Source organism: Mobula birostris, chromosome 21 (genome assembly GCF_030028105.1).
Source record: "Mobula birostris isolate sMobBir1 chromosome 21, sMobBir1.hap1, whole genome shotgun sequence".
In the NCBI taxonomy this organism is placed as follows: domain Eukaryota; kingdom Metazoa; phylum Chordata; class Chondrichthyes; order Myliobatiformes; family Myliobatidae; genus Mobula; species Mobula birostris.
In genome coordinates this window covers 8,247,743-8,269,387 of record NC_092390.1, presented here as the reverse complement: position 1 = coordinate 8,269,387, position 21,645 = coordinate 8,247,743, and the positions used below count along the sequence as shown (strand labels likewise).

At 44.1% G+C, this 21,645-nt stretch overlaps 1 protein-coding gene across 3 annotated transcripts in view; it reads right to left on the bottom strand.

The window, feature by feature from the left end:
* Positions 1 to 20,612: 20,612 nt before the first annotated feature.
* Positions 20,613 to 21,645, bottom strand: part of mfsd13a (major facilitator superfamily domain containing 13A) — a 42,706-nt gene continuing 41,673 nt past the window's right edge. For all 3 annotated transcript variants that reach the window (XM_072238905.1, XM_072238904.1, XM_072238906.1), the window contains one exon: positions 20,613 to 21,267. In XM_072238905.1, the coding sequence (XP_072095006.1) occupies positions 21,014 to 21,267 (254 nt within the window). In that variant the 3' untranslated portion in view covers positions 20,613 to 21,013. The remainder of the gene's footprint in view (positions 21,268 to 21,645) is intronic.

Below are 21,645 nucleotides of genomic sequence, written 5' to 3'. Positions count from 1 at the left end.
CCATTCTCCTGCCTTCTCCCCATGACCTCTCACACCCCGATTCAATCAAGAACCTAGCAGCTCAGGCAGCATCTGTCATCTGTGAATGGGAATAACCAGTTGACATCTTGGCCGGAAACGTTGACTGTTTATTCCCATTTAGATGCTGCCTGACCTGCTGAGCTCCTCCAGCGTATTGTATGTGTGGCTTTAGATTTCCAACATCTGTTGTCTGTAACCAGGAATATATCAACCTCTGCCTTAAATGCACCCAGTGACCTGGTCTCCACAACTGCCTGTGGCAACAAATTCCACAGATTCACCACCGTCAGGCGAAAAAGATCCCTCCTTATCTCGGTTCTAAATGGATGTCTCTCTACTCTGATGCTGTTCCCTCTGGTCCTGGAGTCCCCCACCAAAGAAAACATCCTCTTCACATCCACTTTATCTAGAATGTTCAACATTCGATAGGTTTCAATTTGATCCCACCCCTCCCCCTCCCCCGCCACCCCGTTTTTCTAAATTCCAGCGAGTACAGGCCCTTGGCCTTCAATCGCTGCTCATATGATAACCCTTTTATTCCTGGAATCACGCTCCCGAACCCTCTCCAATGTCAGCATATCCTTCCTCAAATAAGGGGCCCAAAACTGCTCTCAATACCAAGTGAGGCCTCATGAGTGCTTTATGCAGCCTCAGTATTACGTCTTTGCTTTTATATTCTAGTCCTCTTGAAATGAATGCTAACACTGCATTCACCTTCCTCACAAGTTTCAACCTGCAGGTTAACCTTTAGGGAATCCTTTAAACCCCTTTGTATTTTTGAATTTTCTCCTTGTATAAAAAATAGTCTATGCTTTTGTGCCTTCTACCAAAGTAGTGCATGATCATGCACTTTCCAACACTATTCCATCCGCCGCCACTTTGCCCTCCTAACCTGTCTCAGTACTTCTGCTGCCTCTCTGCTTCCTCGATACTACCTGCCCCCCACCTATCTTCGTATCGTCCGCAAACTTGGCCACAATTCCATCAGTTTTATTATTCAAATCGTTGACATACAGCATGAAAAGAAACAATCTCAACACAGAGCCCTGTGGAACGCGACTAGTCACCGGCAGCCAATCTGAAAAGGATCCCTTTATTCACAGTTTTTGCCTCCTGCCAATCAACCAATGCTATGGGTTCTTGTTAAGCAGCCTTGTGTGCAGCCCCTTGTCAAGGGCCTTCTGAAGCTCCAAGTACAGTGCACAACATCCACCAAATCCCCTTTGCCTAGCCTGCTTGTTATTTCTTTAAAGAATTCCAACAGATTTGTTAGGCAAGATTTTCTTTAAGGAAACCATGCTAGTCATGTGCTTCCAAATACCTATTTCTTCAGCGGTTTGATCAGGCACGACTGCGCAAGCGTGTGGACGTCAGCCAGTGAGAAGAGTATAAAGGGAGACGGTTAATTCTTCAGCAGTTTGATCGGGGCATGACTGCGCAAGCGTGTGGACGTCAGCCAATGAGAAGAGTATAAAGGGAGACGGTTAATTCTTCAGCGGTTTGATCAGGGCACGAATGTGCAAGCGTGTGGACATCAGCCAGTGAGAACAGCAAGAAGAGTTTAAACGGAGACACCTTATAGAGCAGGTGACAGAGTAGAAAGAGTTTGGCTTAACGGGGCTTTGGCGATAACGGGTCACAGCAAGGTAGGTTGCCTGTGTAGTACACTGACAGGAAGAATGTGTTTGAGGCCGGTGTTCTGTGCTCGGTGTCAGATGTGGGAAGTCCTGGAGGTGCAGCTCGATGACCTTCGTCTGCTCCGGGAAAGTGAGGAGGTGATAGAGAGGAGCTATAGGCAGGTAGTCACACCAGGGCCTCCCAAGACAGATAAGTGAATAACAGTCAGGAGAGGGAGGGCAGGAGTCAGAGGCTAGAGAGCAACCCTGTGGCTGAACCCCTTAACAATAAGTACTCCTGCTTGAGTACTGTTGGGGGAGATGGTCTACCTGGGGGAAGCAACAGTGGTCGCGCCTCTGGCACAGAGTCTGGCCCTGTGGATCAGAAGGGTAGGGAAAGGAAGAGGATGGCAGCAGTGATAGGGGACTCTATAGTTAGGGGGTCAGACAGGTGATACTGTGGATGTAGGAAATAAACTCGGGTGGTAGTTTGCCTCCCAGGTGCCAGGGTCCGGGATGTTTCTGATCGCGTCCACGATATCCTGAAGTGGGAAGGAGAACAGCCAGAAGTCATGGTACATATTGGTACCAACGATATAGGTAGGAAAAGGGAGGAGGTCCTGTAAACAGACTACAGGGAGTTAAGAAGGAAGTTGAGAAGCAGGACCTCAAAGGTAGTCATCTCGGGATTACTGCCTGTGCCACGTGACAGCGAGTATAGGAGTAGAGTGAGGTGGATGATGAACTCGTGGCCGAGGGATTGGAGCAGGGGGCAGGAATTCAGATCTCTGGATCATTGGGACCTCTTCTGGGGCAGGAGTGACGTGTACAAAAAGGACAGGTTGTACTTGAATCCCAGGGGGACCAATATCCTGGCAGGGAGGTTTGCTAAGGCTAATGGGGAGAGTTTAAACTAGGATTGCTGGGGGGTGGGAACCAAACTGAAGAGATTGAGGAAGAGGTGGTTGGCTCACAAATAGAGAAAGCTCGGAGACAATGTGAGAGGGAGGATAAGCAGGTGATAGAGAAGGGAAGCACACAGACTGATGGTTTGAGATGCATCTATTTTAATGCAAGTATTACGAACAAAGCAAATGAGCTTAGAGCGTGGATCAGTACTTGGAGCTATAATGTTGTGGCCATTACAGAGACTTGGATGGCTCAGGGCAGGAATGGTTACTTCAAATGCCAGGCTTTAGATATTTCAGAAAGGACAGGGAGGGAGGCAAAAGAGGCGGGGGTGTGGCACTGTTGATCAGAGATAGTATCATGGCTGCAGAAAAGGAGGAAGACATGGAGGGATTGTCTACTGAGTCTCTGTGGGTGGAAGTTAGGAACAGGAAGTGGTCAATAACTCTACTGGGTTTTTTTATAGAACCCCTAATTTTAACAGGGACATCGAGGAGCAGATAGGGAGACAGATTCTGGAAAGGTGTAACAATAATACAGGGTTGTCGTGGTGGGAGATTTTAATTTCCCAAATATCGATTGGCATGTCCCGAGAGTGAGGGGTTTAGATGGGGTGGAGTTTGTTAGGTGTGTTCAGGAAGGTTTCTTGATGCAATATGTTGATAAACCTGCAAGGGGAGAGGCTGTACTTGATCTGGTATTGGGAAATGAACCTGGTCAGGTGTCAGATCTCTCAGTGGGAGAGAATTTTGGAGATAGTGATCACAATTCTATCTCCTTTACCATAGCATTGGAGGGGGGTAGGAACAGACAAGTTAGGGAAACATTTAATTGGAGTAAGGGGAAATTTGAGGCTATCAGGCAAGAACTTGGAAGCATAAACTGGAAACAGATGTTCTCAGGGAAATGTACGGAAGAAATGTGACAAATGTTCAGGGGATATTTGCGTGGAGTTCTGCATTGGTACATTCCAATGAGACAGGGAAAGGGTGGTAGGGTACAGGAACCATGGTGTACAAAGGCTGTTGTAAATCTAGTCAAGAAGAAAAGAAGAGCTTATGAAAGGTTCAAGAAACTAGGTAATGATAGAGAACTAGAAGATTATAAGGCTAGCAGGAAGGAGCTTAAGAAAGAAATTAGGAGAGCCAGAAGGGCCATGAGAAGACCTGGGCGGACAGGATTAAGGAAAACCTCAAGGCATTCTACAAGTATGTAAAGAGCAAGAGGATAAGACATGAGAGAACAGGACCAATCAAGTGTGACAGTGGAGAAGTGTGTATGGAACCGGAGGAGATAGCAGAGGTAATTAATGAATACCTTGCTTCAGTATTCACAGTGGAAAGGGATCTTGGCAATTGTAGGGATGACTTTCAGTGGACTGAAAAGCTTGAGCATGTAGATATTAAGAAAGAGGATGTGCTGGAGCTTTTGGAAAGCATCAAGTTGGATAACTCACTGGGACCAGACGAGATGTACCCCAGGTGAAGAAGGAGATTGCTGAGCCTTTGGTGATCATCATCATCATCATCATCAATGTGGACGGGAGAGGTTCCTGAGGATTTGGAGGATTGCAGATGTTGTTCCCTTATTCAAGAAAGGGAGTAGAGGTAGCCCAGGAAATTATAGACCGGTGAGTCTTACTTCAGAGGTTGGTAAGTTGATGGAGAAGATCCTGAGAGGCAGGATTTACGAACATTTGGAGAGGCATAATATGATTAGGCATAGTCAGCATGGCTTTGTCAAAGGCAGGTCATGCCTTACCAGCCTGATTGAATTTTTTGAGGATATGACTAAACACATGGATGATGGTAGAGCAGTAGATGTAGTGTATATGGATTTCAGCAAGGCATTTGACAAGGTACCTCATGCAAGGCTTATTGAGAAAGTAAGGAGGCATGGGATCCAAGGGGACGTTGCTTTGTGGATCCAGAACTGGCTTGCCCACCGAAGCTAAAGAGTGGTTGTAGATGGGTCATATTCTGCATGGAGGTCGATGACCAGTGGTGTGCCTCAGGGATCTGTTCTGGGACCCCTACTCTTTGTGATTTTTATAAATGAGCTGGATGAGGAAGTGGAGGGATGGGTTAGTAAATTTGCTGATGACACAAAGGTTGGTGTTGTGGATAGTGTGGAGGGCTGGTTACAGCAGGACATTGATAGGATGCAAAATTGGGCTGAGAAGTGGCAGAGGGAGTTCAACACAGATAAGTGTGAGATGGTTCATTTTGGTAGGTCAAATATGATGGCAGAATATAGTATTAATGGTAAGACTCTTGGCAATGTGGAGTATCAGAGGGATCTTGGGGTCCGAGTCCATAGGACACTCAAAGCTGCTATGCAGGTTGACTCTGTGGTTAAGAAGGCATACGGTGCATTGACCTTCATCAATCGTGGGATTAAGTTTAGAAGCCGAGAGGTAATGTTGCAGCTATATAGGACCCCTGGTCAGCCCCCACTTGGAGAACTGTGCTCAGTTCTGGTTGCCTCACTGTAGGAAGGATGTGGAAACCATAGAAAGGGTGCAGAGGAGATTTCCAAGGATGTTGCCTGGATTGGGGAGCATGCCTTATGAGAATAGGTTGAGTGAACTCGGCCTTTTCTCCTTGGAACGACAGAGGATGAGAGGTGACCTGATAGAGGTGTATAAGATGATGAGAGGCATTGATCGTGTGGATAGTCAGTGGCTTTTCCCCAGGGCTGAAATGGTTAGCAGGAGAGGGCACGGTTTTAAGGTGCTTGGAAGCAGGTACAGAGGAGATGTCAGGGGTAAGTTTTTTACGCAGAGAGTGGTGAGTGCATGGAATGGGCTGCCGGCAATGGTGGTGGAGGTGGATACGATAGGGTCTTTTAAGAGACTCCTGGACAGGTATATGGAGCTCAGATAGAGGGCTATGGGTAACCTAGGTAATTTCTAAAGAAAGTACATGTTTGGCACAACATTGTGGGCTGAAGGGCCTGTATTGTGCTATAGGTTTTTTATGTTCTCTGTTCTATGTACTCAATACTCGAAAACCACATCCTTAACAATCGACTCCAACATTTTCCCAACCACTGGGGTCGGACTAACTGGCCTATAATTTCCTTTCTTCTGCCTTTCTCCCTTCTTGAAGAGTGGAGTAACATTTGCAATTTCCCAGTCCTCCAGAACCATGCCAGAATCAAACGATTCTTGAAACTTCATTGCTAATGCCTCCACAGTCTTTCCAGCTACCTCTTTTAGAACCCCCGGGTGTAGTCTATCAGGTTCAGGTGACTCTTCTACCTTTCAGTTTCCCAAGCACCATCTCCCTAGTAATAGCAACTGCTCTCACTTCTGTCCCTGCTCCTGACACTCTCGAACTTCCCCCATACTACTAGTGTCTTCCACAGTGAAAACTGATGCAGAATATTTATTCAGTTTGTCCACCATTTCCTCCAGCAGTCCAATATCTACTCTCACCTCTCTTTTCACTCTTTATATATATGAAAAACCTGTGGTATTATTTTTGATATTATTAGCTAGCTTACCTTCATATTTCATCCTTCCCCCTTTATTGTTTTTTAATAATTTCCCAATTCTCTAACTTAACTATTTTCACTCTATTATATACCGTCTCTCTTGCTTTTATGTGGCTTTGACTTCTCTTGCCAGCCAAGGTTGTGTCACCCTGCCTTTAGAATACTTCCTCTTCTTTGGGATGTCCAGTATCTATACTGTGCCTTCCAAATAGCTCCCAGAAACTCCAACTGTTGCGCTCTGCCACCATCCCTGCTTGTGTCCCCTTCCAATCAACTTTGACCAGTTCCTCTCTCATGCCTGTGTAATTCTTTTTACTCCACTATAATATTGATACATCTGACTTTAGCTTCTCCTTCTCAGATTGCAGGGTGGGTTCTGTCATGATTACTGTTTTCTAAGAGTTCCCTGTGCTCCGTAATCATATCCGGTTCACTACACAACACCCAATCCAGAAATGCTGATCCCCTCTTGGGCTCAACCATAAACTGCTCCAAAAAACCATTTCAGAGGCATTCCACAAGTTCTCTCTCGGGATCAATTATCAATTTGATTTTCCCAATCTGTTGGCATATTGAAATCCCCCATGACTATCATAACATTGCCTTTTTCACAAGATTTTTCTTTCTCTTGCCGTAATTTGTAGACCACAACCTGGGTACTGTTTGGAGGCCTGTAAATAATTCCCATCAAGGTCTTCTAAACATTGCAATTTCTTAACACTACCCACAAGGAGTCTACATCTTGTGATCTGATGTCACTTCTTTCTAAAGATTTGATTTCATTTTTTACCAGCGGAAACCTACATGGGCCGAGGAGAATGGCAGCAGTGGGAATCCTTTTTAATTTTGTTCCCCTTTTACACTGCAATCCATCCCACTGACTGAAATGTTGCCCCATCATCTGCCTGTCCTTCCTGCCAGTCCCACTATACACTATGCTTGCTTGTAAACCAACATCCCTATCCTCAGCCCTGTCTCTCCGGTCCCCATCCCCCCCATCCCCCTGCCAGATTAGGTTAAACCCTCCCCAGCAGCTCTTGCAAACCTGCCCACGAGGATATTGGTCCCCTTCGGTTCAGCTGTAACCTGTCCCTTTTGTACAGATCACACCCTCCGCAGAAGAGATCTCAATGATCCAGAAATCTGAAACCCTGCACCAGTTCCTCAGCCATCCATTCATCTGGTGAATTATCCTATTCTTATTCTCACTAGCACGTAGCACAGGCAGCAATCAAGAGATTACTAACCTGGAGGTCCTGTTTTTCAGCTTTCGACCTAGCTCTCTAAAGTTGTTCTATAGGACTGAAACATCGACTGTACCTCTTCCTAGAGATGGCGTTCACCAGCAACTTTGATGTGTGTTGGTTGAGTTTCCAGCATCTGCTGAATTCCTCGTGTTTGCGTCTATAGGACCTCCTCTCTTTTCCTTCTTATATTATTGGAACCAATATGCGCCAAGATGTCTGGCTGCTCACTATTCCTCTTTAGAATGTCATGGACATGATCTGAGATGACCCTGACCCTCGCACCTGGGAGGCAATATACCATCTGGGCCTCTCTGTCACATCCACAGACTCCAGTATCTACTTCTTTAACTATGGAATCTCCCATCACCACTGCATTCCTCTTCTGCCTCCTTCCCTTCCAAGCCACAGCAGCACTCTTCCCCCACCCCCAGCAGTATGCAAAAAACAATCCTGCAAAACAGTCCTGCCAAAGGGTTTCACCCCAAAACGTCAACTGTACTTTTTCTTGGATGGTGCCTGGTGCGCTGAGTTCCTCCAGCATTTTGTGTGTGTTGCAGAACAATATACTTGTTATCGAAGGGTACGGCACAGGGGTACTCTGTATCAGCTACCTCTGTCCCTTCGCTCTCCTGACAGTCACCCATTCACCTGCCTCCTACAACCTAGGGATGAGGTCCTCCCTGTAGAGATGACTGTCTCCTCAGTTTCCCATACGAGCTGTAGGTCATCGAGTTGCAGCTCCATTCTCATTTAAAAAATGGACAAAAGACAGCAAACTGCAAAAACAGAAATAATAACAATAATAAATAAAATTTATCAAAGTACATATATGTCATTATATAGAATTCATGAGCTTTCTTTTCTTTGGGGCAAGAAAATACAGAAACTCAATACAATCAATGAAAGACCACACCCAAGAGGACAGACAAGCAACCAATGTGCAAAGGACAACAAACTCGCAAATACAAAAAGAAAGAAAAAATAAATAATAATAATAAATAATTAAGCAATATTGAGAACAAAGATATAAAGAACAAAAGGATTGCAAGGGACAAAATTGGCCCTCTGGAGGATCAGAATGGTAATCCATGTGTGGAATCAAAGGAGATGGGGAGATCTTAAAGGAATTTTTTGCATCTGTATGTATTCAGGAGATGGACACAGAGTATATAGAACGCTATAGTATTATAGGATATGGAGTTAGACCCTATACAGATTACAGAGGAGGAGGTGTTTGCTGTCTTGAGGCAAATTAGTGTGAATAAGTCACCAGGGCCTGACAAGCTGTTCTTTCAGACCCTGTGGGAGGCAAGTGCAGAAATTGCATGGACCTTAGCAGAGATACAGAGAAAAATAAACCTGTAAATTCTAGGTCGGTGAGCCTGACATCAGTAAAGGGAAAGTTATTGGAAGATATTCTAAGGGACTGGATATATAACTATTTAGATAGATATGGACTGATTAAGGATAGTCAACATGGCTTTGTGCATGGTAGGTCATATCTAACCAATCTTGAGGAGATTTTCAAGGAAGTTACCAGGAACATGGATGAAGGCAAGGCAGTGGATTTTGTCTACATGGATTTCAGCAAATCATTTAATAAAGTCCTGCATTGGAGGTTGGTCAAAAAGCTTCAGTCGGTTGGCATTCGGGATGAGGTAGTAAATTGGATTAGACATTGGCTTTGTGGGAGAAGCCAGAGAGTGGTCATAGAGGGTTGCCTCTGACTGGAGGCCTGCAACTAGCGGTGTACCACAGGGAATGGAGCTGGATTTGTTGTTGTTTGTCATCTATATCAATGATCTGAATGATAATGTGGTTAACTGAATCAGCAAATCTGTGGATGACACGAAGATTGGGGGTGTAGTGGACAGGGAGGAAGACTATCAGAGCTTGCAGCAGGATCGAGACCAGATGGAAAAATGGACTGAAAATGGCAGATGGAATTTAATGCAGACAAGTGCAAGGTGCCAGTTGCAGTAGGTCTTATACAGTGAATGGTAGGTCACTGAGGAATGTGGTGGAACAAAGGGATCTGGGAATACAGGTCCATAATTCTTTGAAAGTGATGTCACAGGTAGACAGGGTCACAAAGAAAGCTTTTGGCACATTGGCCTTCGTAAATCAATGTATTGAGTGTACGAGATGGGATGTTATGTTGAAGTTGTATAAGGCGTTGGTGAGGCTCTAATTTGGAGTATTATGCACACCGACCTACAGGAAAGATGTAAGTAAGGTTGAAAGCGTACAAAGAACATTTACAAGGATGTTGCCAGGACTGGAGGGCCTGAGTTATAAGGAAAGATTGAATAGGTTAGAACTTTATTCCTTGGAATGTAGAAGATTGAGGGGAGATTTGATAAAGGTATACAAAATTATGAGGGGTATAAACAGGGTAAACGCAAGCAGGCTTTTTCCACTGAGATTGGGTGGGACTGCTAGAGGTCATGGATTAAGGCTGAAAGGTGAAAAGTTTAAGGGGAACATGAGAGGGTTGTGAGCGTGTGGAGTGACCTGCCAGTGCAAGTGGTGCTTGCGAGCTCGATTTCAATGCTTAAGAGAGATTTGGATAGGTACATGGGTGGTAGGGGTATGGAGGACCATGGTCCCAGTGTAGGGCAATGGGAGTAGGCAGTTTAAATGGTTCAGCACAGACTAGATGGGCTGAAGGGTCTGTTTCTGAGCTGTACATCTCTACGATACAACATAAAATGAAGAGTCTCTGAAAGTGAGTGCATAAGTTATGTGAACAGTACAGTGATCGGGTGAGTGAAGTTATCCATACTGGTTCAAAAGCCCAATGGTTCAGAGGTGATAAATGTTCCTGAACCTGGTGGTGTGAGTCGAGGTTCTTGTACCTTTTCCATGATGGCAGCAGTGAGAGGAGTGCGTGTCCTGGGTGGTGCGATCCTTGATGATGGTTGCTGCTTTCCTGTGACAACTCTCCCTGCCAATGTGCTTAATGGTATGGAGGGCAGGGCTTTTACCCGTGATAGACTGGACCACATCCACAACTTCTTTTATAGGCTTTTCTGTTCAAGGCCATTGATGTTCCCATACCAGGCCATGATGCAACCGGTCAATATGCTCTCCACCACACATCTGTGGTGGCCAGTGCTATCATGTTTGCTGTTGTGTGCTGGGGCAGCAGGCTGAGGGTAGCAGACACCAACAGAATCAATAAACTCATTCGTAAGGCCAGTGATGTTGTGGGGATGGAACTGGACTCTCTGACGGTGGTGTCTGAAAAGAGGATGCTGTCCAAGTTGCATGCCATCTTGGTCAATGTCTCCCATCCACTACATAATGTACTGGGTGGGCACAGGAGTACATTTAGCCAGGGACTCATTCCACCGAGATGCAGCACAGAACATCATAGGAAGTCATTCCTGCCTGTGGCCATCAACCTTTACAATTCCTCCCTTGGAGGGTCAGACACCCTGAGCCAATAGGCTGGTCCTGGACTTATTTCATAATTTACATATTACTATTTAACTATTTATGGTTCTATTACTATTTATTATCTATGGAACAACTGTAACGAAAACCAATTTCCCACAGGATCAATAAAGTATGACTATGACTATCTATAAAAGTTTGTCAACGTTTTAGATAAGACACGCCATCTCACCAACTTTTAATAAAGTAGAGGCACTGCGGTGCTTTCTTTGTGACGGCACTTCCAAGCTGGACCCAAGACAAATCCTCTGAAATGATTACACTGAGGAATTTAAAAATGCTGACCCTCTCCACCTCTGATCCCCTGATGAGGCCTGGCTCATGGACCTCTGGTTTCCTCCTCCTGAAGTCAATAATCAGCTCCTTGGTTTTGCTGACGTTGGGAGTGTGATTGTTGTTATGACACCACTCAGCCAGATTTTCAGTTTCCCTCTTATATGCTGGTTCATCACCACCTTTGATACAGCCCACAGCAATGGTGTCATCGGCAAACTTAAATATGCCATTGGAGCCATGCTTAGACTCACAGTCATAAATATGAAGTGGGTAGAGCAAGGAGCTAAGCACACAGCCTCGTGGTGCATCTGTGCTGGTGGTGATTGTGGAGGAGGTGGTGCGAACCTGAACTGACTGGGATCTACAAGTGAGGAAATCAAGGATCTGGTTGCAGAAGGAGATATTGAAGACTAGGTCTAGAAGCTTATTGATTAGATTTGAAGGGATGGTAGTACTGAATGCCAAGCTGTAGTTGATAAAGAGCATTGTCTCTGTCCAGATGTTCCAGGATTGAGTGAAGAGCCAATGAAATAGTATCTGCTATGGACCTGTTGCTTTGGTAGGCAAATTGGGAATAGATCCAAGTCACTTCTCAGTCAGGAGTTGATATGTTTCATTGCCAACCTCTCAAAACACCTCATCATTGTGGATGTAGGTGCTACTGGACGATAGTCACTGAGGCAGGTTACCATGTTCTTCTTGAGCACCGGTATAATTGAAGCAGATGGGTACCTCAGTCTGCCAATGCGAGAGGTTAAAAAATGAGGGAACACTAACCAGTTGATGAACACAGCTTGTTAGTACTCAGCCAGGTATCCTTTGCTTTCTGTGGCTTCACCCTCCTGAGGTTGCTGTCAGGTCAGCTTCAGAGATTGAAGTCACAGGGTCAGCGGGGGCTATGGGAGTTCATGAATATGTCTCCATGATTGATAGTGAAAGTGAGCATAGAACTTGGTTTCAATAATGGTGATAGTGTCCAAGCCCTGCCACAACTCTCGAGCATCGTCCAGTGAGTCAAGTTTGGTCCAGAATTGCCACTTCACGCATGAGATGGCTGTCCAATAACAAGTGAAATAAGTATTGAGAACACGAGTTAGAGTCCTTAAAAGTAAGTCCATCAGTTCAGTTTTGGGGTGAGTGAGGTTATCTCCTCTAGTTCAAGAGCCTAGTGGTTGAGGGGCAATGACTGTTTCTGAAACTGGTGGCGTGGGACTTGAAGCTTCTGTACCTCCCTCCAGATGGCAGAAGCAAGAAGAGAGCACCTATGACCGTTCAGACTCCAGGACAAAAGTTGCTATAATGAATTAATGGTTGCATTATTGTGGAATTCCAGGGTCAGGAACTACCTAGAACAAAAGCTCCAACTGTGAGGAAAGATAACAAGTGAACTTGGAAGATGCTTCAGCAGACAAAGTCACAAGATCTGAACTCAAATGCCCTACAACAGTCAGGGATACATAAAACTTGCAATAGGAAGTTCCTATTACTTTATACTTTATTGTCACCAAACAACTGATACTAGAACGTACAATCATCACAGCGATGTTTGATTCTGCGCTTCCCGCTCATTAAGTCACTGAATGACGATAAAAGATGCACCTGGATGCACTTGTCCTCCTTACCTGGTCTGTTTGACCAAGCTCCAAAGACATTATCTATATATATCATATGATATAAACATATCAACTTTTAATAACCCTCCAAAATGATGTATCAAGTCAATCTTGGACAGCCTTTGCCAATAGTCCATTCATAGCATGAATCAAAAGTAAATAGTACTGATCTTAGTGACAGGATTGTGGATAAGTGGGGAGGAGGGTGGACATGACGTGATAGACTGAAGACACTGGAATCTGGACGAAATGTGTATGAGGGTATGAAAACAAAAGCTCTTAACCATGGTTGTGTTCAGTTGAATCACTGATGCACACACAAGATCAAACCCTGTAAACTATCACTGTAATAATGATTGCAGTGACAATAGGCCCCAAATATGGAAAGGTTAATGGAGACACAAGAAACTGCAGATGCTGGAATCTGGAGCAAAGAGAAATGCTGGGGGAACCGATAGGATCCTATGTGTTTTGGGGGAGGGAGGAGAATGTTGAGGAATTGCCAATGTTTCAGTTTGGGACTTTGCATCATGGATGGGTTTAATTAGCTTTTTGTCTGAAGCAATGATTCTACTTTAATGTTACCAAGTATGGAATTTTGGAATGTAAGTTAGTCAGTTCATTGTGTTAACTCCTTAAAACACTATTTGGTTTGTACTGCAGCCACCAACATGGCCCACTTATTTCCTCACTGTAGTTTTTGTTTTCATCTTCCCCTTTCTGATCAACTTGCTTCTTAAGAGTTGCTGCTGAAACTGCTGAAACTGCTTCCTCCAATCTCAGTCCACAATACTTTGCTGAACAAAAGAATTTGGTCATTTCTGATATTTTCCAATTATTGTAAGTCACCTGCTGGCACAGTCTGTTGACTCTGGTTTTGAATGCCTGTCACCATTTTAGTGTGAAACCTTGCATCAGTCCTGAAATGTAGACACTTCCCCCAAACAGATGCTCCTCGACCTACTGAGTTTCTCCAGCAGGTTGTTTTATGAGAAGTGGTTGATCACCAAGGTCTATGATCAGATCAAGATTGCAAGTGGTTTTTAAACCTTCCATAAATTTACAAGCTAATTTACAGGCAAGTTATACTAGAATAGGAAATAGATTCTGCAAAGATGATGCTACCCCATCCAATAACATTTTGCCTTAGCACAATTAAACAAGAATGATTGCAGGAATGAAAGGGTTACCATATGAGGAACATCTGGCAGCTCTTGGACTGTATTTCCCTGGATTTCAGGAGAATGAGGGGGGATCTCATAGAAACATTCCAAATGTTAAAATGCCTGAACAGATTAGATATGGAAAAGTTATTTCCCATGGTAGGGGATTCTAGGACAAGAGGGCATGACTTCAGGATTGAAGGACGTCCATTTAGAATGGAGATACGGAGAAATTAATTTAGTCAGAAGGTGATAAATCTGTGGAATTTGTTGCCACGAGCAGCTGTGGAGGCCAAATCATTGGGTGCATTTAAGGCAAAGATAGATAGGTTCTTGATTAGCCAGGGCATCAAAGGGTATGGGGAGAAGGCAGTGGAGTGAGGATGACTGGAAGAATTGGATCAACCCGTGATTGAATGGCAGAGCAGACTCGATGGGCCAGATGGCCTACTTCTGCTCCTATATCTTACAGTCTTAAACCAAAAGAAAAATAACTAAGTGAAACAACTAAAATATCTTTAATGAGGAAAAGAACTGGTTTAATTTACAGGCTTCTTTTCTACACTGTTACTTATTAAATGATACCTTGATGCCAAATAGAATTAAGAGGGCAGAATCAGATTTAGCCACTGAGGAAGTTCTACAGAACCCAACTCAAATTCTTAAATTTGAGCCAACTGACCCAGTTAAGGCAAATATTTGGTCAGAGGCTTCAGCTGGAACAGCAACTCTTCTGCTCAGAGGCTGATTGACTGGATACAAATTTCAAACAAAAGCTCACATGGTTTAAAACAAGCAAGCCTTTATTTTTCTGCTTGTCATTCGCAACTCAAAAGATTTTTAAAATACTGAAATTAAACATTGAATGGAACTTAAAAACGCAAATAACAGCAATTCTGCAGATGCTGGAAATTCAAGCAACACACATAAAAGTTGCTGGTGATCAGGCCAGGCAGCATCTCTAGGAAGAGGTGCAGTCGACGGTTCAGGCCGAGACCCTGCGTCAGGTGCGTCCCGATGTGGCCTTTTATATATTGGCGAGACCCGACACTGACTGGGAGACCACTTTGCTGAACACCTACGCTCTGTCCGCCAGAGAAAGCAGGATCTCTCAGTGGCCACACATCTTAATTCCACATCCCGTTCCCATTCTGACATGTCTATCCACGGCCTCCTCTACTGTAAAGATGAAGCCACAGTCAGGTTGGAGGAACAACACCTTATATTCCATCTGGGTAGCCTCCAACCTGATGGCATGAACATCGACTTCTCTAACTTCCGCTAAGGCCCCACCTCCCCCTCGTACCCCATCTGTTACTTATTTTTATACACACATTCTTTCTCTCACTCTCCTTTTTCTCCCTCTGTCCCTCTGAATAATACCTCTTGCCCATCCTCTGGGTCCCCCCCTCCCTTGTCTTTCTTCCCGGACCTCCTGTCCCATGATCCTCTCGTATCCCCTTTTGCCTGTCACCTGTCCAGCTCTTGGCTCTATCCCTTCCCCCTCCTGTCTTCTCCTATCATTTTGGATCTCCCCCTCCCCCTCCCACTTTCAAATCCCTTACTCATTCTTCCTTCAGTCAGTCCTGACGAAGGGTCTCGGCCTGAAACGTCGACTGTACCTCTTCCTAGAGATGCTGCCTGGCCTGCTGCGTTCACCAGCAACTTTGATGTGTGTTGATTGAATGGAACTTAATGGCTCAATGCAACTTGATCAATGCATCATGGTTAATACTTCTCAACACTTGGATATTTAAATATCCTGGGAACAGAAAATGACAGGAATACATCTGGACTGCTTTCATAAGGTTCCTCTGTAACAATCTTGAACTCACAAACCACGGAAAGATCAGGAAAAAGAATGCAGCTGCAATTCTTTAGCACTCTTTAGGTGTGAAGCACAGGAATTATCCACACTAGACCGGATAAATCCGTAACCAAAGCCTTTTCCATCCACGCTGAAACGGCATTTTCCTCCCCCGAAAACAGAGATTTTCAGAGACGCTCTCCAGAGTGTTTAAATCTGAAAACACCGGTTGGGCGTTGTAGTGTGTGTGGGGTGACCGGCTAATTTTAAAACTGCTGTCATGACGTGCCGGAACAAATGGTGGCGGAGGCGCGGCATTTTGTTGTTTTCTTGAACGCAAACTCCAACACAACAACAATATCTGACAATAGATGTGTCACAGTCTAATGTAACATTGTATGGAAATACAAGATAACACTGATGCAGACATGTTTTATACAATTAACAAGGTGCTTTATTAATGTATTGCTTGTGCAAACATTCAATAGATGCAATTGTCACTTTTGTCCAGTAACTCGTTTTATTGCACATGTTAAATACAGCAAAATAATACAAAGACATGGCAAAAGTAAAGGCAAACAAATGAGGTTAACAGCAAATTTTACTTTTGCCCAGTAACAAACCTTATTGCATTTAGTTGTAGCTGTCGTCCCTTTCATCGGTGAAGAGACTATGGCTGTAGAAAATGTTTCTGGACAAACGCGCACCAAGTCTTTCATTTGGCAATTTCCTTTTAAGTTTTTCTTGTCTGTAACTGGACAAACGCACACCAAGTATACCATTTCCTCTTCGCTTGTTTTCTGTGTGTCCTGCGCATGCCCAGTAGGAGGAGATTCGGCCAAATACCCGTTTTAATGTCGACGAAGGTATTTTTAAAAACGCCTAGTGTGGACGCCTGTTGTTTTTACGCGAAACCGGCGTTTTCAAAATTATCCGGTCTCGTGTGGACGTGGATGCTTTACTCCCAAACCAGATCAGAGACCAATTTTGGACCGACAACAGAGCTGTAACTTTTAAACTGGCACGGGATACTTGAACTGCAAAAAGTAGACTCAGTAACCTGTGATCAGCCTTTCTCTTGTCATTTGGTGCGAAAGTGAGATTAGACTCTCCCTCAAAAACAACTACAGACCATCTCTGGGTTATGAACACCTCACATATGAACTAGAGAAACACTTACAAAATGCTAGAGGAACTGAACGTGTTAGGCAGATTCTGGGGAGGGGAACAAACAGTTGATGTTTTAGGCAGTGGCGCTTCGTCTGGACTGGAAAGGTGGGAGGAAATGTCAGAATAAAGTGTTCGGGGGCCTCAGCCTATTACTGTTTATTCACCATAGATGCTGAATTCTTCCAGCATGTGTGATGTGTTGTGTTAGATTTTCAGCATCAGCAGAATCTCTAATGTTTACATAAGAACCAGCTCCTCCAATGTTGAAAAGTTCAACACAACCTTGGTCTTACAAGTAACAGAACTAATTTTCTCTCTAGTTTTAGAGACTTTTTAAAAAATCAGTCTTGTATTTCTGATGCTATTCAATACTGTGGAGGCATGATTATCACGGAGTAATTTTTGTCTAAATTTTTTTGACTTGTTAAGCTAATTTTGTCAAGCATGTCTAGACAAAATCAGAACCAATTTATTCTCCAGGGCTATCCTGTAGAAAGAAACTCCCAGGAAGATTCCCACCAGTAATCTCATATCAGAATCTTTTTCCATCAATGTTTCTACTGCTGAGTGCATAGCCAGCAAAGGCCATTGGTCAGGAGCTTCATCTGCTATTCTACCAGAGAACTGGGCACTGTGGTTCCAATGCTAATAACAGGGTTACCTTGGGCTACAGCCAGGGAGGGATGAGGCAAATCTCATTGGATGTCTGACAGCTTCCTGTCTATTATTCAAGCCAAGGAAAATATTGGCACAAGAGTAACCAATAACAGGGAATTAAAACCAGTTACATTATCACAAGGAAGAGTGTTAAAAAAAACATTTTGAAACTGTAGCAGGTTTTTCTTCAAAGGAGTAGTTGCAGAACAAAGCATACAGGGGTTTAATTCCTGCCATTGTCTGTTAGGACTTTGTACCGTGACCATGTTCCTTTCCTCTCAGTGCTCTGGTTTCCTCCCACATTCCAAAGACTACGGTTAGGGTTAGTAACTTGTGGACATTGCGTTGGCGCTGGAAGGGTGGTGACACTAGTAGCTGCCCAATACCATCCTCATTGCTTTGATGTACAGGTGATAAATAAGGCTAATCTTTCTCTTTGATGTGCTGTCTCAAAATGAGAAACTACCGAATTCTGATCTTTACACAATTGCGGAGATGCTAGAGGATAACAGGCTGGAGATATGTCTCTGCCTTCCCTCTGTTAGCCTGTTGCCCTTGGGCAAAGTGTAGCATCTGCTTAGCTCCCTCCCCTCCACCACCAATCAGGGCCATGTGAAGCCACGGGAGCAGCTGGTGCACATCACAACTCCTGGTATGCAACTACTAACACCAGGCAATCTCTGAAGAGTATTGATAATTGCTGGGGTCACCCGTCTTGTAAAGACACTGCCCAGAAGGTGCCAATGGCAACACCACTTCTGTAGAAAAATTTGCCAAGAACAATTAGAGTCATAGAAAGACCATGATCGCCCATGTCATACAATGCCGCACATAACGAGCAAACGAGAGGACAGCAAGGCCCTTAATAAGGGCAGACTAATAATACTCAGACCCTGCATCTCAAGCATTTAATGGGAAACAACTTTTTAAAATGGTAAATGTGTCCTGCTGATAGATTTGTAGGAGGAAAGATGGAGGAGAACCAATGGAGTACTTTTTGGGATATGCCCTAAAGAACAGGCTCTCTCACACTGCCGTCAGATTTCTTAAAACAATGAACCAACCCATGAACACTACCCCATTATTTTGCACTACTTCATTTAGTATTTATTTCTTACGATAATTTATAGTACGTCTTGTGTATTGCACTGCACTGCTACCACAAAACAACAACTTTCACAACACGTCAGTGATAATTCAGCCTGGTTCTGAGCCTCTCCATCAAGCCTGACTCCTGTCCATGCACGTGGATCATAACCAGAGATTCCTGATCATCTCCATTCCCTATAATACTCCACAAACGATCGAGAGCCCAAGTGTAACTCCAATGAATAGACCCCACAGCACAGTGACCTGTGTCTGGAGCATTTCCTCAAATTATGGCAGATGCAGTGAAGACTCCAGAGAAAGCAAGTGATCACACAAATACACACACATATACTTTCAATCTTACTAGCTGATTCTTCTGTATGCACCAAATTTGTCTTCTCAACAAGCAGGTCTATCATACCAGAGGTTTACAGTACAAGGATGTGCTGTAACCCAGTACTTGCTCAGAGATATCGGTATCAAATCCCGGGATCGTTGAACAATACTGGATTGACCCCTGAACTCGGAACCCAATGGGATCCATCAGGATCAGAACCTGCTGCATGTGGGATGTAGCCTCTGGGAACATCTCTCTGCAGTTCGGAAAACCGGGCCTGGAGTACTGGAGGTAGCTAGAGGACTCAGTTAATGTGACTGGAAAGTGCAGGTCTTGGCTTGTGAAGGCAATGAGCAGCTCCGGGGTGGGGGTGGAAAATACATTCAATTGTGCAAATTAACACTGCTTAGGGATGAGGGTTCAAGATTAGAAACAGAAGAACACCAAAGCAGGCTTTGTATGCAAAGGAAACCTCAGTATAGCAGTCCTTAGCACTAGAGGGACTCAGCACGTTAGGCACATCGATGGAGGGGAATGTCCACTTCCCTCCATCCATACTACCTGACCTGCTAAGTTCCTCTAGTGACTTGCATTGTGTCAGATTCCAGCATCTGAGTTCTCACGTCTCCACTCTGGAATCTTTTAGTTGTGTCCCACGTGGCAAGAGAAAATGGCCTCTGCAGTTTTTAAAAAAGGTTCTCCCAGCAACTCTGAAAATCGTATGCAAACTTGTCAAACAGAAATGAAGGGTCTCAGCCCGAAACGTCGACTGTACCTCTTCCTATAGATGCTGCCTGGCCTGCTGCGTTCACCAGCAATTTTTATGTGCTTTGCTTAAACAGAAACATTCTTCCCAATGACAAGGTTCGGTCTGGGTGAATGAGAGACTGCGGTGAATTTAAAAGACTGGATTATCAGTTAGTCAGATTCATACAAGCGTCTCACCATACAGACAATTTCAGGTGGTGCTGTCCAACTTTAGTACCCAATATATCTGGAACAGAGGTGTGAATGATTGCACAGCTGGAACACAACAAGCAGGATGAACTCTTGCGGAGAAACAAGGAGTAGACAAAAATATGGAGCATCTAGCCTCGATATGACCTGGAATCACTTTCATTCACAGCAAAGTTTTGGCAGCAGGAATACCTCTTAAGAAAGTGCTAGGTGGAGGAAATAAGGTTTGAAGACTTTTATATGATAGATAGGCATATTTCCCGTAGATCAAGAGACTGCAGGTACTGGAAATCTGGAGCAACACACAAAGCACTGGAGGAAGGCAGTTTCTATGCAGGGAATTGGACAGTCAACAAGGACATCCTAACTCAGGGTCTCAACCCAAAATGTCAGCTTTCTTCTCTTCAAGGACACCACAGAGCTTCTTCAGTACCTTTGCGGGATATTTCCTGTTTTGCCACCAGTTGTCAACATTGGGTAGGTATGGCCCAGGTCAAGTATAGTCGGATCTGAAGTTCTGACCCAATGACTGGCCTCTGTTGCCAACCTTGTCCCTGTGCTGCTGCAGAACAACTGAACTCAACGAGAATTTGAGAAAAACTAGATGCTTGAAGTTCATGTCCAATAAGCCTTCAGCAAGTCTGCTTATTCTCATTCCACAGAGAGCTGGAAATTTATAATTTGCGTAGACCTTAACAAAACAATAGGTGAGATCCATCACAGTTTGTCTTCCCAGTTTCACATACAAAGTACTATTAAATTCTGAAATATCATTTAACAAAGGACACAAATATAACAATACTAAACTTTTTATGCAACCAATTTTACAAAAGGTTGGCTCCAAAATCAATCAGGGAATTCTATTTGGATAAAATTCACAGCACAATAACGGATCATAAACATAGCAGATCTTATGACTTTGTATGTGTAAGCTATTAAAATATTTCCTACACTTCAAATACAATGTGTGGTCCTCTAGTGAATCAAAGGCCAAGTAACAAAATATTGGTTAGGCACATGTGTAATTAACTATTAGTCAATATTTGCTACATAATCGACATCTGGAGTTCAGATAAACAAAATATATTGGTCCACTGCAAGTTTCCACATCCTGAGCTGAAGTATGAGTCAGTAGAGTTAGGTGAAATCTGGCAGATGTGGACGGATAATTGTAGACAGATTGGGAATGGTGGCTTACACAGCCTTTACGTCCCGCAGGCCCTCTTGATATGTGTTCTGTCTCAGTGATTTTATTGCCTGAAGCCGTTTACCATGGAGGCTGAACTGAGACCAGGCTAGAAGCTGCAGCACACCACACGTTATAGGGATGAAGACCAACAGGTAGAAGCAGCCCTGGCGGATAGCCTTCAGCCAGACTGCATTGGGTTCCACTATTGGCTTTGTGCTCACAATGTCACGTAGTGCATCGTGCTGAAAAATGTCATAGCCTGAAGAAAAAAAAACACAGATCATAAGGCTAGAAGTTTGATAGAAAAGTGATACAAAAAGAAATACTCTTCCAATTATCACCTTCCAGCTTCTGGGCTGTGAGCTGACAGAGTGCAGCAGCAAACTGGAGACATGACAGACTGCAATCAGAAGCAACATTCAGAGCAATGGAGGAACTCAGCAGATCAGACAGCATTTGTGTAGGAACTCTGAGAACCTTAGCTCCATCCACCACAAAAGGCGGGATTTCCTGGTGGCCTTCCATTTCAATTTGACTTTCATTGTGGCGTCCTCTACTGCCACGAGGAGGCCACACTCAGGTTGGAGGAGCAAAACCTCATTCCATCTGGGTAGCCTCCAACCTGATGATATGAACA